The 17,542-nt window shown below is 37.7% G+C and overlaps 1 protein-coding gene across 5 annotated transcripts in view; it reads right to left on the bottom strand.

Moving 5' to 3' along the window:
• Positions 1–17,542, bottom strand: part of arhgef18b (rho/rac guanine nucleotide exchange factor (GEF) 18b) — a 73,012-nt gene that overhangs the window by 19,850 nt on the left and 35,620 nt on the right. For all 5 annotated transcript variants that reach the window (XM_083558999.1, XM_083558998.1, XM_083558996.1 and 2 more), the window contains 14 exons: positions 15,849–15,916; positions 15,547–15,589; positions 12,499–12,634; positions 12,304–12,410; positions 11,199–11,339; positions 9,377–9,627; positions 8,719–8,841; positions 7,220–7,337; positions 5,544–5,798; positions 4,703–4,779; positions 3,506–3,684; positions 3,175–3,248; positions 1,940–2,125; positions 1,498–1,635 (listed from right to left, as the gene is read on the bottom strand). In XM_083558999.1, coding sequence (XP_083415125.1) covers positions 1,498–1,635; positions 1,940–2,125; positions 3,175–3,248; positions 3,506–3,684; positions 4,703–4,779; positions 5,544–5,798; positions 7,220–7,337; positions 8,719–8,841; positions 9,377–9,627; positions 11,199–11,339; positions 12,304–12,410; positions 12,499–12,634; positions 15,547–15,589; positions 15,849–15,916 — 1,896 coding nt within the window. The remainder of the gene's footprint in view (positions 1–1,497; positions 1,636–1,939; positions 2,126–3,174; positions 3,249–3,505; positions 3,685–4,702; positions 4,780–5,543; positions 5,799–7,219; positions 7,338–8,718; positions 8,842–9,376; positions 9,628–11,198; positions 11,340–12,303; positions 12,411–12,498; positions 12,635–15,546; positions 15,590–15,848; positions 15,917–17,542) is intronic.

Genomic DNA, 17,542 nt, shown 5'->3' with positions numbered 1-17,542 from the left:
TGTTTCTTTGACTAACCCATAACGCTGTTGCCAAGAAAAATAAAAAAGCATGAGTTTTGGAAACCTGTCTGTGCTTATATGATTTCTGTTGCAACTGGAGTTTTAGCGAGCTCTCCCTTCACCCAGACTCAACGCGTTACAACGGCTTGTATCTAAACAGTAGCCTACCAAGAAAGTCATTGTTCACTGTCTTCCTCCCTCCTTTCACAACAAGGTACGTTTATTCTTTCCCGTTCGGAAATTTCATTGGTCTAACGTTATGGGGTTCAGTTTTTTTGGCTTGAAGTTTGTGAAACCGGGAAAAACCCATAAAAAATTCATAAATAAGCCACGGGGTTCAAAACGTGGGAAAAAAGTAGCGGCTTATAGTCCGAAAAATACGGTAATATTGTTACTGATATGAAATAAAAGAATAAAATGGCACAATAAATAAAGATATAATATCAGAGCGCTGGTAAAACATGGATAAAAATATTGGAATTTTTGACATTTTCCCTTCACTCCCATGGATAGAGTAAAATATCTTGAGTGGCCTGCTATGGACCCCTATAGAGTGGAGATTATTATAACAGGTGACGGGAATGGGATGTTTAAAAAGCCCATACAAGTCTTAGTCAGTAGTCCACAGACATTTGTGATTATTATGGATGGTAAGATTCACTGATTTGCGTCGGCGCATCGACATAAAAACACTTAAATCGATGTGTCAAATCAACTTTTAACATAATCGCATCGGTAAATAAACAATCGATTGATGTATAATTATTAGTAGATGTTCTTCACTGTTATTAATTAGGAAGTGACCAATAATTTGTGACCAATATTTTATATGTAGATTGATTTCTCCTCGCTAAACTGTTTCTCGAGCGTGTTCACTACGAAGGCGTGAATAGAATACATAGAATAGAGATTAACATGGCAGAGGTAGAGCTGCATCGTCCTGGAGACAGAGAAGGAAAAGAACATCTGGTTTGGTTTTATCTAATCTTTTTTTTTTTTTGCACTACAAAAGGGTGGTTTGTGAAAGGGCCATGCGTTAGACGTCAGAAAGCACTGAAGTAAATTGATCATTGCTGTCGGCCTGAACTGAAGAAATAAAAGTACTATCTGTACCATATTGATTTTTATAGCATATTCATTCAATTGTATCGTGTTGAAAATGGGATCTCATTGCATTGTAATACAGATGAACTCTGTCACATCACATCGGTAGCTACTTTGTATGTATATTTAGAAAACAAAAACAACAGAGGCTATTTAGAAGTCATAATTTAAAATAAAAAAAAGAATAAAAAAAACACCACATATATAGCGATTATAAAACTTATGATAAATAAAAAAAGTTATGGAGTCGCATTAACATGCCAGGCATCTGAGAACAGGTTCTTGATGCTCATCAGTCAGATTATTATAGTGAAGTTGTAAAGGATGTAAGGTATCTGTTAGAAGTGTGTAGAACATGTTGTTCAAGTGTTGCTGAGGTCTAAGAGCGCTTACTCTTCTGCAGTACACTGACGGTGCTGTCGTAGCCCCCGAACGTCCCCGCTCTTTTTGGCAGTGAGCTGGGATTGGGATTCTCCTCAGTCTGGGGAACACCTTTCGAACTGGACACCAGAATGTTCTGCAGGTTCTCCACTGGAGTTAAGTGAAAAGGAAGGAAATCTCAGATTTAGTGTATGGATTTACAAAAGTAAATACACTTCAACACTTTCACAGACACCTCTATTTTTGCAAACTCATTTGTCCATAAAATCACTAAATCTATTTAAAAATTTCAGCACCATATAACAAAAGAAATACAGATCATGGTCAATATGAACAAAAACTCCAGTAAATTAACACTCATTAACGAAGAGATATAATTAAGATATGGATTTGGATCATTCTGAACCTGATTTAGCACTGTTTATAGCAGAGAAGGAGTGTGGTCATTACTTACCCTCTGTAATAGCTCCCTTGAGCAACTGCTCCCCCTGCAGGAGCTCCGAGACATCTCCCCGAAGCAGAAGATGACGCCGAGTTCCTGTGTCCTCCAAAACCCCTGCGCACTCGACCAGGTCAGCGTACAGCCGCAGCTTTTCCGTGAGAGCCTGCCTGATCTGAGCGTCCTTCACAGTCAGATGTTCTGCCATAAGGAATGTTATTAGAAGGGAATTTTCTTAACTTGTAAAAAAGTTGATTAAAAAAAACCATGTTTCCAGCCATTCAGACTGCAATGCAAAATTGTATAAAAAAATATCAACTGCATGGCAAAGTGAAATGTCTTTAAATGTTTTGTTTTCCTGACTGCTTTAATGTTATTATACATTTTTTATGCTGCAACATTTTATAGTAATTCTTTAATATAACTACTTTAACGACTCATAAAATTATGATTAGCAAAACAGTGAATATTTCCTGAAGTGCCAATTACCTAATCAACTAATCTCCTTCATAAGATATACAGATAAATGCATTTATCAAATCACATGTACATTAGTTTACATACAGTGAGACTCTGTTTGCATATCCCAGCTTATTAGGAAACCAAATTAATAAACTCATACATATTAGAATGAATATGGATATTTATTTCTTATATGTTTTAGGGGTGTCACAGACTTCACAGTAAAACCAGAATCGTCAAGTCTCGCCAAAAACGATCCTTATTTTACATTTTATATCTCAAAAACAAACAAAAAAAAGAGACAGGTTTTGCATTTCACTTCGACAAATCTAATAAAATCGGCTAAATTGCCCGTGCAAGCGATTTAAGCACAATGCAACGTGAATGCACCGAAAATAAACATTAATTTACAGAATTAAATTAGAACAAAATATACCTTTACAGAATCGTGTGCCACAAGAGGGTTGGATTTAAATCACGCACATTACAAATATTTATTAAAAGCTTCTTCCTTTTGAAATTTTTATTTACATTACCGTAATAGGGTGTATATTTACTTATTGAGAGAAAACCATCTGTTCTATGTGAAATCAAAAACTAAGCACCCTCACATCAACAAAATGGGATGGTCCTCGTTTCATTAAACCTCGTTAAACCTCATTAAAAGCCGATTCGACTGCGAGATCAGTATTTGATTCAGGCTCCTCCTATCGAAGCAATGAATTTGACTAGTCGGGGTCATTCCTAATATAATTTGTTCGTTACATATGCTTGCACCAATATATTACCTTGAATTTCTTTGAAGTGCTGCTGTCTCGCTCCCTCTTCTTCAGTAACGAGCCTCTCCTCTGTGTGAGGGCAGCTGCAGCATGAACACAAAAACACACGCAAACACACAGTCAAAAATTGAGGAAATCCAAGCGCTCGTGGCATCCGAATCACTAAAACTGATTTGAAAAATTTGGAACAGAAAAGCGATTTAAAAAATGGCTTCGAAAAACTGTAAGTAAATCGGAACAATTTTTATTTAATATTATAAAAAATAATGCTGTTGGTTATAATGTATATTTTTTGTGATGTCACGCCCATTAAACTGGGGGTTGCTGACGTTAGCTGTACCCGTCGACGGCTTGGCGGATGTGCTTGATCCAGGTGTTGCGCTCTTCTTTAGAAGACGTGTGGATCTCGTACATCTCGGGCTCGTTGGAGGAGGCGCAGATGAGGAACATGGCCTTTTCCTCGTGTGCCACCTCTCTGACGATCAGTTTTTGCAAAGAGATGACTGACGGCTTCCCGTCCTGCAAACACACGGCGAAACATAACTATATATAAAACACCAGACTCGAGTTCAATAGGCTCAAATAATAACGTCGCAATTCACATGTGCGATTCAGGTAGAACCTGAAAGCATAATATTACACAAAACAAATGAAGGTCTGAATAATCTCAATTAAAGATATTAAAATACACTTTGATAGCCAGACTATCTCGACTAAAGTATTAGGACGTACCACTTAAGTGAATTCGGGTCGTTCAATCAGAACCATTGCCACAGGTGGGTTGTTCTGAAGCGCTCAATTAATTCAAGCCTGTGATGCCACCTATGGTACATGCATACCAAATTTCTTCCCTGCTAAGCCATGAAGCAAAACACCATGTAGACCACCTTGAATCCTCAGGTGCATGGTGCAAAAAACTGAAGAGATCCAAACATCTCATTCAACATTAGTGCTCTAAAGGTGCTTTTTTTGTTGTTGTCACGTGTACATTACAGCACAGTGGAATTCTTTCATTGGGGTCAGAGCTCAGGGTCAGCAATGATACAGCGCCCCTGGAGCACAGAGTGTTAAGGGCCTTGCTTAAAGGCCCACGAGTGTCAGCTTGGTGATTCTGTAGTATTCTCACAGAAACACTTTACAATGTTGTGGAAGCCATTATAGCTGCAAAGGGGGGACCAAGTCCATATTAAATGTATTCAGAATGCAATACCATTATAGTGCCTGTTTTTGTAATGGCCAAGTGTCCTAATACTTTTGCCCATATACTTTCGTCTATGATGCAAAGATCATTTAAATAGAAATATGATACATAATGATTTCATGCACATTTATTTCTGATTCAATAAGTCATGTCCGGTTTGATCCAGTATGATCCAGTGCAGTTCAACTGAAGTTTTATTTTATTGTTTTTTGTAGGATTTTTCTTCACCCATTCATATGCATGATAAAATCTGATGTGAATGAGCTGAAACAATTAGGGATTATTAATAATTTATTATAACATCTGATCTAGATGCCTATAATACTCGGAACATACCACAGCAGAGAAGACGTATCTCTGGTCCTTGTCTTGCAGGAGGAGCAGAACATCTGTGAGCAGCACAGCGAGGATATCTTGGGGCAGAGAGACGAGTAATAAACAGGAGGTGCATTTTTGTTTTTTATCAGTCAAAGAGGAAGAACTGGAAGATGTATATAATATAGATCAGGGAACCCCAACCATTGGGCCACAGACCAATACTGAGCCACACACTTTTTAGTTTTTATTAACTTTTGCAGCCTGCAGGGTGTTTTTTAATTGAATGTATTTATTTTTTTTTTTTAATGAAAGGGGTCACATCCGCCTGTGCCAATTTCCCACACTTGTTTCAGTTGAAGTGTTTTTTCGATCTCTCGATAAATTAAGCAAGAACTTCCTCTGAGTCATAGTGAGTCACATTATATACGTAATAAAGTAATAATGAAATCATATATGTATAGTTGTTGCATATTATGCATGTTACTGGACCTTATACAATATACGGACCGCCCGCCTGGTGGGGTTCCTACCAGTTAGTATTTTGTATAAGGTTCAATAACGTGTATATAATGTAATGACATATTTACATAAAATACAATTTAATTATTAAATAATATTTTATTGGATATGGTTCAATAACAGTCTGCATGTTGTCTTGCATATCTCTAGTTTGTATCATTATGATTTATGTACTGTAAATGGCTCCAGAGTGGACATTTCTTCCAAAGAAAAAACCCCCCCAAATTATATTCACTTTTACTTAAAGGTTAGGATGTTAGATTGGAAGTATTGTGCATTGTAGGACAATGATCATATTTGGTATTGTGAGATTTTACTGCTTTAAATCTTATGGACGTACCCTTGAGTCTGCCGGAGGCGGCCTTCCAGTTGACCATGCCCTCGTGCAGCAGCCTCCGCCTGCCCTGCGTCACGTCCTCCCTCCTGAAGATGCAACCGTCTTTAATCTTGCCGAACGCTTTAGGTTCCATCTTGGCAGCGATCTCTCGGAGGCGTGTCTCCTTCTCGTACAGATTTACCCGAGTGTCCACCTGCGTAATGGTCTCTTTGATCAGGCCCAGAGCTCGTGACAACTCCTTGTGTTCCTCTGTGTCAGCTGTGGAGAAAAATAAATTAAATGTTAAAATGTTTTTGTTATACACTAACAAGTCAGCTACACAACATGGCCAAAAGTATGCGGACACCTGATCAGCACACCTCCATTTGTTCTTTCCCCAAATTGTTTTCCCATCAAGTTTGGAAGCATAAAATAGTATAGGACGTCCTAGTACCCTCTAACATGGGATTTTATCTTCACTGGAATTGAACTTCATCATAATGGTGCCCTGGGGTACAAAGAGAGCACTATAAGAATGAGGATGGGTTCCCCTTTTGAATCTGGTTCCTCATAACATCTGAGGGAGTTTGTCCTTGCCAGTCGCAATGCACAGGATAAATGCACACCGTTCACCTTGACTGTTGATTTCTGTAAAGCTGCTTTGAGACAATGTCTGTTGTGAAAAGCACTATAGAAATAAACTTGACATGACAAGGTTGGAGAGGAAAAACAAAGTCCTGCACAGAGAACTGACCATCTTAACCCAAATAAAATTTTTTAAGATGAACTAAAACAGTTGAATCTCAAATCTCCTTAAAACCAATGATCTCAGTAATGCCCTTGTAACTGATTGGACACAAATCCCCACAGACAAAATGACCCCAAATATCTAAAGGAAAGCCTTTCTAGAAAAGTAGAGATTATTAGACCAGTAAAAGAGGGAAAAATATGGAATGGACTGTTCAACAAAGAAATAGAAGAATGGGACTGTCCACATAATTATGTACATTAGAGGCATTTTTTTAATTAAACGGCATCGTCCTATTGTGCTGAGTGTACGTTTCAAGCTCAAGTGAGAGAACATAACTCTCTCCTACCAGCAGGTGGCAGTAGCGTGCATTCAGCATCCAAACAGTGAACCCTGAATAGCTGGAACTGTAAATATATAAAGCGAGCAGCGTTTCCACCTGCCGCGATCATTACTAACGGAGTCGTGTAGCTTTTTTCAATCCTGTCCTCTAATATGCAAATACAAGAACAAGAACAAGAATAAAACAAGTTCCTTTTTTCCCTTGTGTGCTCATTTACTAAGCTAAATAGCCAATCAGAGTGCTCTTTATCGCCAACGAGCTCCGCCGCTAATTCAACACGCAGAATCGGCAAAAAAAGTTGACGTGCTCTGACTAGAGATTACGTGTAGAAAAAAAACGCCGACAGACACTCAAAACCCATCGCCCTCATATATCGGCTGCCCTGGTTTTTAAATATCGTATCGGCCAGAGAAAAACCCACAATCCCAGCAATGACCTCAAAATTAGTAATTTCCATGAACATCAGCCAACAGTGCAATCACAAACAAACCTGATGCATGACATGACTTTGCTAGAAAAGAAGTGACACTCATTCAAATGCACTTGAAATCTACTTATCAAAAATATCTTACATACGTTCATCATATTGTATATTTATTATATACAGACCTTCTGTGTACTGCAGCATGCGCTCCACCAGGACGGGGTACTTGGTGATGCGCTGCGTGACGAGCAGGATGCACTCAGGAATGCTGAGCCTTCGCACGATGGTCAAGTTGTTTATTTTCTGGATACAAAGGGAAAAAATTTGAAATTAATTTAATAATAATATTATTGTAACTCATGTAATTCGATTAAAAAACTTCATCAATGCTTCGTTTAATACATTTAACTACATTTGGAGCACTGTGTTTCCCCACAGTATTCAGGCCTGGGTGTGGCGAGAGAAACTGAACTCAGGTGTGTTAAACCACAGCAAACACTTATTTGCACAGGGCCATGTAGTTTTGGATTATTTTTCCCCTCAATAATAAAAACCTTCATTTAACTCAACTGCAACTGCATTCACACTACTGCATGTTGTGGTCACTTGTGTTATCTTTTACCAATATTTAAATTAATTTGATGACCTGAAACATTATAGTTACAAACATGCAAGAAATAAGAAATCAATCACCACTGTATATTAGTGTAACGGTACACATTCATCTTCAATTTATTGAAATGTACTTTTTATATATTTTATTTTTGTAAAAACCCTACATTTTTAACCCTATTAAAAATGTAAACAGTACGGATATTACAGTTGCAGGGAAATGAGTCTATAAAAGTAAGTGCGTGCGTGTGTGTATGTATATACACATATATAGAGTGAAGGCAAAAGGGCCAACAAGTGGCAAGCATCTTTAGGGGAACTCCTTCAAGACTGTTGGAAGACCATTTCAGGTCACTACCTCTTGAAGCTCATCAAGAGAATGCCAAGAGTGTGCAAAGCAGTTATCAAAGCAAAAGGTAGCTACTTTGAAGAACCTACAATATGACATTTTTCAGTTGTTTCACACTTTTTTGTTATGTATATAATTCCATATATAATTCCACATGTGTTCATTCATAGTTTTGATGCCTTCAGTGTGAATCTACAATTTTCATAGTCATGCAAATAAAGAAAACTCTTTGAATGAGAAGGTGTGCCCAAACTTTTGGTCTGTACTGTATATAATATAAATACACACACACACACACACACACACACACACACACACACACACACACACACACACACACGTATGTATGTGTGTGTACAGTGCATCTTGAAAGTATTCACAGCACTTCCAAATTTGTGTTATGTTATAGCCTTATTTCAAAATGGATAAAATGTATTATTTTTGTCAACATTCTACAAACACCACAGCATAATGACAACATGAAAGAAGTGCATTTAAAATCTTTGCAAATGTATTAAAAATAAAAAAGATCAAATGTACATAAGTGTTATGCTGTAACATACAAATACATTCCAGAAGCACTGTGTGTGTGTGTGTGTGTGTGTGTGTGTGTGTGTATATTATAAGTGTAATTCAATAAAAGTGTAATTCACCCCCCCCCCACCCCCACCCCCCTCCCCCACACACACAAAAAAATGGCGTAAGAATCAGTTCTCCTCCTACCCTTATATGGTTCTGAAATTTCTTGTTCTGCAGCTGCTCTTTGTAGCTGTTGACGGCTTCGGTGTGGTGACTGCAGAACTCGCCGTAGCTCTCCTTCATTCTCTCCCCGAGTTCACCTGAAAACTACAAGAGTGGAAAACATCAGGATAAACCTGTATCCAAAAAACACAATCTATAGTTCAGTTTGTGCATCTAGAAGAGTGAGGATAAACCCGCTTCCATAACACAAGCTATGTCCACTGGCTTGGGAACTCCATTTATCAACATGGAACAAAAAAAGAAAAGTGTTGCACCAGAAAATCTTTTGTAGCCTTCTCTAGATCTGTAGCTTGCAACAATCCTGTCTCAGAGCTCTGCAGGCAGTTCCTTTCACCTCATGGCTTGGTTTTTGTTCATAAATGCACAGTCACTTGTGAAACCTTCTATAGAGAGGTGTGTCTTTCCAAATCATGTCTAATTAATACACTTATCCACAAATGTACTCCGATTAATGTTTAAAAACTTTCAGCAAAGTTCAAGAGAATTGCGTGGCACCTGAGTTTATTTGAAGTGTTGTGGCAAAGAATCTGAATACTTGTGTGCATGAGATATTTCAGTTTTTCATGTTACATTTTTAAAATTCTCAAAAGTGGATGTTTCCTGTCATCATGAGGAATACCTGCTCAATGAGGATGTCTGCCACACTATGGATGATGTAGTTGCGTTCGCTCCCCGACTCCAGCGTTTCATGCCGTCGCTCTCTGAGACGAGACAGAAAATTTGAGTGTAGATCCAGCAGGCTTTCCAACTGCGGGAACAAACAGTCCAATCTGCGCTCTTCCAGCTGCAGAGTCTCACGCAGCTCGCAGACGTACACCTTCATCATGATCTTCAGCGTGCGCACGTGGTGCATTTCTGTCTGGATCAGCTCTAAAACAAACAAGTCGTAGATCAGATATACTGCATTAGAAACCTGTGGGTTGATGTGACTTTCCTTTACCCAATCTCAAATATAGACCGTCACTATGAAGATAAGAGTAATTCTAACCACTAAAAGTATCACTTTCTGGATTTGGAGATATAATTATAAATTATGTGATAGTTTTCTGGGATTTTTCTGGAATTGTCAGAATTTTTACAACAAACTTTTCAGAATATGCTACTGAATGATTCAAATATTTAATCCCTTTTAATTATAAAATATCAGAAAATGAACCGATTTGATTTTAAATTTGCAACCGAATCTAAAATTAAAAGTAAATCTATTAAAAAGTAAATTTATTTTTTCTAATCTTTTTTTTTAAATATATAATTATTCTTCCTAAAAATAAAACTAACATGGTGTTTTTGGTGAAACTTAAAAATAATTTTTAATATTATTTATTTATTGTTAAAAATGACACATTTCCCATTATACAATTGTACAACTTTTGTACAAGATTTTAAATAACACACACACACACACACACACACACACACACACACACACACACACACACACACACACACACACACACACACACACACACACACACACACACACACACACACACACACACGTTACAGCTGTCAAAATGAACAGGTTAAGAAATTAATGCAAATTCATTTTAACAGCATTAATTTCATTAACGCGCAATTGATGCTTCACGCATTTCTGTTTGACAATTTTTATAAAAAAATTAAATAAAGAAATATAAAAGAAGCTAAATGAAAACCTTCAACGGAATTATTATTCAAAATGTTCTTCCTTTTAGAAAACTAATTTATTTTTATTTTTTTATCATTAAACATTTGTTTTACACCAAGTCTCAAATCAAGCACCAAACATCGCCATGATGCACATTTGCGAAAACATAGAAAACACAGCAAATGTTCCGTTTGGTATCGATTTGCGTAATTTAAAACACCATAATTACTTTAAAATGTTTACAAGAGTATTTTTACGAGCTGCCCTGTCATCTGAAAATGTAAACAGGCTTGTCTGTTTGTGCAACTGGATAAGTGCAAAGAAAGAGAAGTAATGGGAACCTGGTATTTCTATGTTCTTTTTTTCCATGTGTCTTTAAAACATGTCAAACATACATTTGAATTAAGCATAAATATTTGTCCATGGCCATGTTGATTAGAGTATTCAAAACATAAAATTTAATTTAAGGTACATTTAGAACAGATACAATTTGTGCTATTATGTTGCAATTAATGACAATCTTGCGATTAATCAAAATTAAATATTTTAATCAATTGACAGCCCTTACACTGTGTATATGTGTATATATATATATATATATATATATATATATATATATATATATATATATATATATATATATATATATATATATATATATATATATGTATACTGTATGTATCTGTCTGTATATACACACAAATATATAATATAATACACACACACACACACACACACACACACACACACACACACACACACACACACACACACACACACACACACACACACACACACACACACACATACACACCGTAAATCACGTCCTGTCTCTTGATCACTTCTTTGGAATGTTTCTTTAAGAAATGCTGATCTACAGCCAAACTCCACGACTCCACCTCGTAGTCCTGAGCCATCGAGTCCAGCTCGGCTCGCACGCTGCTGTAGTATGCATCTGCACGCACACACAAGCACACACACACACACGGTTCATTTACAGTTCATAATTATACATCTGCAATATATTTTTCTCTAAATGTATTAATTATTTACAATGTAATTCTATACAAACATTTAAAAAAAATTTATAATAATTAAATGTAACGCATGTATGGCTTTTTTAACCTTCACTTCCTGTTGATCAAATAAAACAGACCACAATCCAAACACTCAGTCACGTTAATCAAAGCGTTCATATTAGGGATGATAGCAATTTGCATCGTTGCATCGATTTACAAAAGTATGAATCAGATACAAAATAAGTGTTTATACCGCACTACATATTTGCATGAGTAAAAAACGATTTGATTTTTATATAATTATCAGTAGATGTGCTTTACTTTCATTATTTCAAAAGTGACCAATAATTTGTAACCAATATTTGATATGTAGTTTGATTTCTCGAGCGCGTTCTCTCAGCACCACTGCTGCTACGTGAATATGACGCATCACAACACTACAGAGACCAAGGCGTGTCCTGAGAGTCACATAAAATATATATTAACATGGCAGAGGTAGAGCTGCATCTTCCTGGAGACAGAACAGGAAAAGTACATCTAGTTTTGTTGAATCTCTGTGAAAGGGCCATGCATTAGTCAGAAGACACTTTATAATAAATGTATAATTTGCTGTCTGTCTAAACCAAAGAAATAAAAGCGAACTATCAGTACTCTATTGAACTGCATGGCATCCAATTCCTCTCAATTGAATCGCATTGTGTTGAATTGAATCGAAATCAGATCACACACACTGCATCGTAACAGGGGTGAATCGTAACAATAATTAATAATATTCATGATATTTTTGTAATCTTTTCTGATCACAAAATCACAAATCCGGAAATCATTCTATTAAAATTCTACCAGACCCTGACTGACAAAAATAAATAAATAAATAAATAAATATATCAAATCTCTCACCTTCAACGATGGCGGATTCGGCTGTAGATGGAGCGATGGAGACGGTGTCGTCCGTGTGCCGTTTAATTCTGAACGTGTCTACTTCATCCATCTCTCCTGTAATAGAGCTGAAACACAACAGACCGAGAAGGTCGGAAAAGGATCCAAAATGTTCTATGGTTCTAAGCAACACTTAGTACCATCACCAAGATTTACCTGGAGCTGCTGGTGTGGCTGATTGAGTGAGTGGTGCTGTGAGCGTTCTGCTGCCCGCTGGCTCCTCGTGGCAGGATGGTCATTCCTGTAGCCGGGCGGATTGCTCCATCTGCCGCAAAGCACTGCTCCCTCGAAGCTGTGGAGAAACAGGGCAAATAAGAACGAGTGGAACGGAGGAGCATCGAGTTCCTGAGATGCCAGCTGAGTCGGTGACGCTGAAGGAGGAACCCTAACGAAAATGACAAGACATTTCTTCGAGGCTTATGCTTCCTACGCATCACCACGACCATCTTTTCCCGCATGGTTTCTCGGAGGATGAACGACCATCAATAAGAGTGGAAAAATAATATTAAATCGCAGGATTGCTTGATAATGACCCGAGCCAATTCTGAAAGACAAGCCTACTTTTTTGCCCCTCTTATCCCCTCCTGGCCATCGGGAGGGGGTTTCGATGGAGCGTGTTTTTGAGCGAGGGGTTTATGCTGAGATTAAGAGATTAAAAGAAGGGCAGAATTCTCATTAGGCATCTGGGGAAGTTTCTTCCTCTTGAACACACGCACATACATGTTACACTACACTCTACTTTAACCCAATGGTGTCAATAGGGTTGAGGTCAATGATCTTCCATGCCAACCCATGTAACGCATATCTTCATGAAGCTCGCTTTGTTCATAGGGACATGGTCATGCTGAAACGGCTTTGGGTCCTTTTCAAGAAAAAGGCCAAATTGCACACCTTTTATCACAATTTATGTGATAATAAAACTAACAACTTTCTGGGATGTAGGAAGTTGTAGGATACAGTAGGAAAAACCACACACACATTATTGTTTACTGTGTTTAATTAGTGTTTACTGTGTGGTAGAGAAGTATGAATAAGAATGGTTGCTGTGTTCGACTTGTTACTTGAAATGTCCCCACATTAGACTTGGCAAAACACAAACCACTCGCTTTGGAATCTGGGGATGTCCTTCTCACCCTCGATTATCACATGATCTTAAAACACCCTGCTCACCAGTGTCGTCGTTTACGTGACTCAGAAGAACGAGTCGTGTCAAAGAGTGATTCGTTCATTTTCAAAGCATAGGGAACAGAATTGAGTTGTTCATCTCTTGACTCTTCTAGTCAGATTCGTTAGCTCTTTTTTCACGTGACTCCCATAGATTTTTTTGGTCCGAAGCTTGACATTACCATAATTATAAAAGTCACGTGACAAAATACCAAACAACACGGACCAGAAGATGTGAGGTGAAGCTACTCATTCGGTTTATCAGAATTTATCCTTCTGAATTCTCAGATTTTCATTATTGGAACTACAGTCAAAGTTTGTATATGTAAATGTGTGTGTAATCTGCTTACTGAAAATGTAAGATATTATCTTTTATCTTTTTATTAAATTTTTGATCAAAGGAAAGAAATGGACTAAATGACTCAAAAATTAAGATTCACCAAGTCAGTAAAATGATTCAATCTTCCCATCACTACTGCTCACAGCAATCACAGGAAAGGGGAAGAAAAAACAAAAACACGAAGCAGCACGTCGTTACTTTTAAATTCTGATTGTTCATTTCGCTGTTTACTCGCATGGAGGCTGGAAACAGCATAGGGCTCAAATGAATCATGAGTGATGTGTAGTGAATGAGCAAACTGGTTTAAATGTGTAAGAAAAATGCTGACAGGTTGAACCTGAACGCTTCTGGAAGCATTTTTATCAATGTGGCCGTTTGTTTTATGTGGGGACCAAAATTTGTTTTTGCTAACTCTACAAGAATTCTACAGCCACCACAAATCGCCCCGAATTTTCCAGATGGAGCCAAATGTCACATTATGGATCAGATTTTTATTTTAATTAGCGTCTGTGCCATAAGTAGAGCAGCTTTAATTTGCTGTCAGGGGAATCCAGCTTACAGGAGATGGCAGAAATGCAGGTGACTCAAGTTTGTCCGTGTGAAGCCGCAAAAGAGTGAACAATGAAGGATGTAAGCAGCAAGAATGAGTTTGAGAGAACTTACTGCAAAAATCTTTTTAAATGCAAAAAATAAATAAAAACTGAACAAAATCGAGATTATGGACAAAAACTGTACACTTTGACACCTAGTGGGGAGGTGGTAGCTCAAAAGTTAAGGCTCTGGATTAATAATAGGAAGGCCCCCTGACCCTCTCTGCTCCAGGGGCGCTGTATCATGGCTGACCCTGTGCTCTGACCACAGCTTCCTAATAAGCTAGTATTTGTGAGGGAAGAATCTTACTTTGCTGTAATGTGACAAATAAATGCATCTACTACTACCAATTTGCAATAATAAGCACACAGGCTGCTCATGTGCTTGTCCAGTCTCTCGTCTCCTTAAGACTACACTTGTTTCTGGCCGGTCTCCCTCTGAAACACATTCGATCTCTGCAGCTGATCCAGAACGACTAGTTTCCAAGTTTACCAAGATCTCCAACACCACCCCATTGTGATCCTCCCTCCACACGTTTACTGTAGCCTCCTGCATTAGATGTAAAACACTGCTGCTCGCCTACAACAAAAAAAACAGACCAGAACCTCTCTATCTCACAGGGATTATCTCACCCCACATTGCAGCCTAGCCATCTGCCCATCTATCTATCTATCTGCCCATCTATCTATCTGCCCATCCATCCATCTATCGATCTATCTGCCCATCCATCCATCTATCTATCTCTCTGCCCATCCATCCATCTATCCATCCATCTATCCATCCATCTATCTGCCTATCTATCTGCCTATCTATCTGCCTATCTATCTGCCTATCTATCTGCCTATCTATCTGCCTATCTATCTGTTTTGACTTGGTTTATATGAAGCGGCTGGAAACCCTGAGTTGGTCCTATAGAAACGATTAGAACAAGTGCAGCTGCAATGCTGTCAGTACTGCTTTTGCAGAAAATCCAATAACTTCTGACTCATCAGATTGAAGAGAAGCAAGTGTTCAGATCATTTATTAATTTAAATTCTTGTAACAATATTCATTTTAGTGCTTAATAAGTATACATCTGATTTATCAGGAACAGGGTTTTTTTTTCTCACCTTGACTACAGGCTGCTTGGCTCTTCTGGGCAAAATCTTTACTCTGTCAAGAAAGAAAAAGGGGGATGATTAATTTTTGTTGGTTTACAACAAAATACAGCCGGCATGCTGATCGCTTCATAGCTGAAAAGATTTCACAGAAGCAGAAATAAGTACAGAGTAAAGATAAACATATCTAAAATCTGATATACTGTAAGATAGCTGCTACAAACAGGTTTTTAGTTTCATTAAGTGTTTGGTTTTATTTATAGCCCAGACTTCATTCTTACCAGGGAGATAAAAAATAATAAATTAAATCTTACCTTGTTCTTACTGTTGCTGCACTCAGGCAGGAGACTCTTACAGCTTTTGTGAACGTTAACAGCGCAATCTGCAAAATTAAATAGGGAATGAATAAAAGAAAAATGGGAACAAAAGTTTTGGCTTCCTTTTTTTAAATTCTAGATCCAGCTGGGTGGCACAAGACGTGATCATGTATTTAAAAAAAAAAAAAACAACAACAACAACAACAACAACCACAGAACTGTCATGCTACACATGTAAATAAATGTAATAATAACTAATTAATTAAAGTCATCCACTAGTATCGTTTGAAAACACCCAGTCAAAAATATGCAAAAACTGGACAGAGAATGAGTGGAAGACTTTTTGGTTCTAAAAGAAGAACTTATGTAAGATGTTAGCAGATTCCCTCACACCTACTGTCAAACATGAACAATGGTTTGGGGGTTGTTTTGGAGAAAGGAAGGCTGGAGACTTATTCTAAGTGAATGAAAAACTGAACCAACATTGCCACTATTCTATACTTCATCACCATGCAAATCCATCTGGACTGAAGCTCATTGGAACCCACTTCACAATACAGACAATGACCTGAAGCGTACGTCCAAGTTTTGTAAGCGTTATATAGAGAGCAAACAGTAGGCTGGAGTGTTATCTATCATCATCTGCCCAGTCACCACACCTAAATCCTATTGAACTGCTCTGGGATGAACTGGACCACAAGGCCAGAAAGAACCCCTACTGAAGAACGAATAGGGTTCTGGTGATACGATATGTTTCAGGATGCAGGGGTTGCGATACGATATTTTGTGATACTGTAAGCAAGACGATATATTAGGATATTTCTTAGGATAGGATATAATAGGATATAATTTTAGGAAATCGGTCATTAAAAACACACCACCATATGCTCGTCCAAGCGCAGGCTGCCACAAAGTGCAACCATGAACAGCGCATGTTGTTCCAAAACTCTAACACCATTTTAACATATTCCTGCCTGGAAAACAAACATATTGCCGTCTTCGCAAGTCAGTAAATGCTGCTATTACTTTTGTATTTTTACAGCAGCGCCCCCATGAAACCAGGGGAATTTAACGCTAACATTTGTGGCGTGCCCTAACGTTAGTACTTCCTGTCACTGTTTCAGTTTAGAGATAAAAAGACTGCTATCTATCTAGCGGTCAGGATAAAAACTAAAAAAAACAACTACTACTAGCATTTTTCTATTTTTATATCGATCTTGTTTATTTGAGAATTGATACAGTATCTCTAAACGAAATATCGCAAAACTCGTATATCGATTTTTTTTTTTTTACACCCATTGCAAAGTATTTCAGCTGAATGTTTGGAGAAACTAACTGTAAGGATGCCGAGAGTGTGTAAAGCTGCTATTCATGCAAAGGGACGATTTTTGTCTGTACATTTATATATTTGTTTGACCAAAGTAAATATTCATAATGTTAAATGACCTTGTTTGGCTCTTAATGGCAAAACACACAATCAATAATAAAGTGTCATATCTATAGACATTTTTCCCAGAATGTTCCTGAACCTCTGGTGTAGACCCCCCTGGATCTATTGCAGCCTCTTACACACAGTGATGAAGCAACATGGGACATGGTTGGGATTAATACTGGTCATAACAAGCTGAAACCTGTACTACAGTGCACTGAATATCACTACACATTATAACAGCATTACAGAGATAAAATTA

Source organism: Silurus aristotelis (genome assembly GCF_946808225.1).
Source record: "Silurus aristotelis genome assembly, chromosome: 13".
Lineage (NCBI taxonomy): Eukaryota > Metazoa > Chordata > Actinopteri > Siluriformes > Siluridae > Silurus > Silurus aristotelis.
Note: the sequence above shows the minus strand (reverse complement) of the source record. Positions and strands in the feature narration are given on the sequence as shown.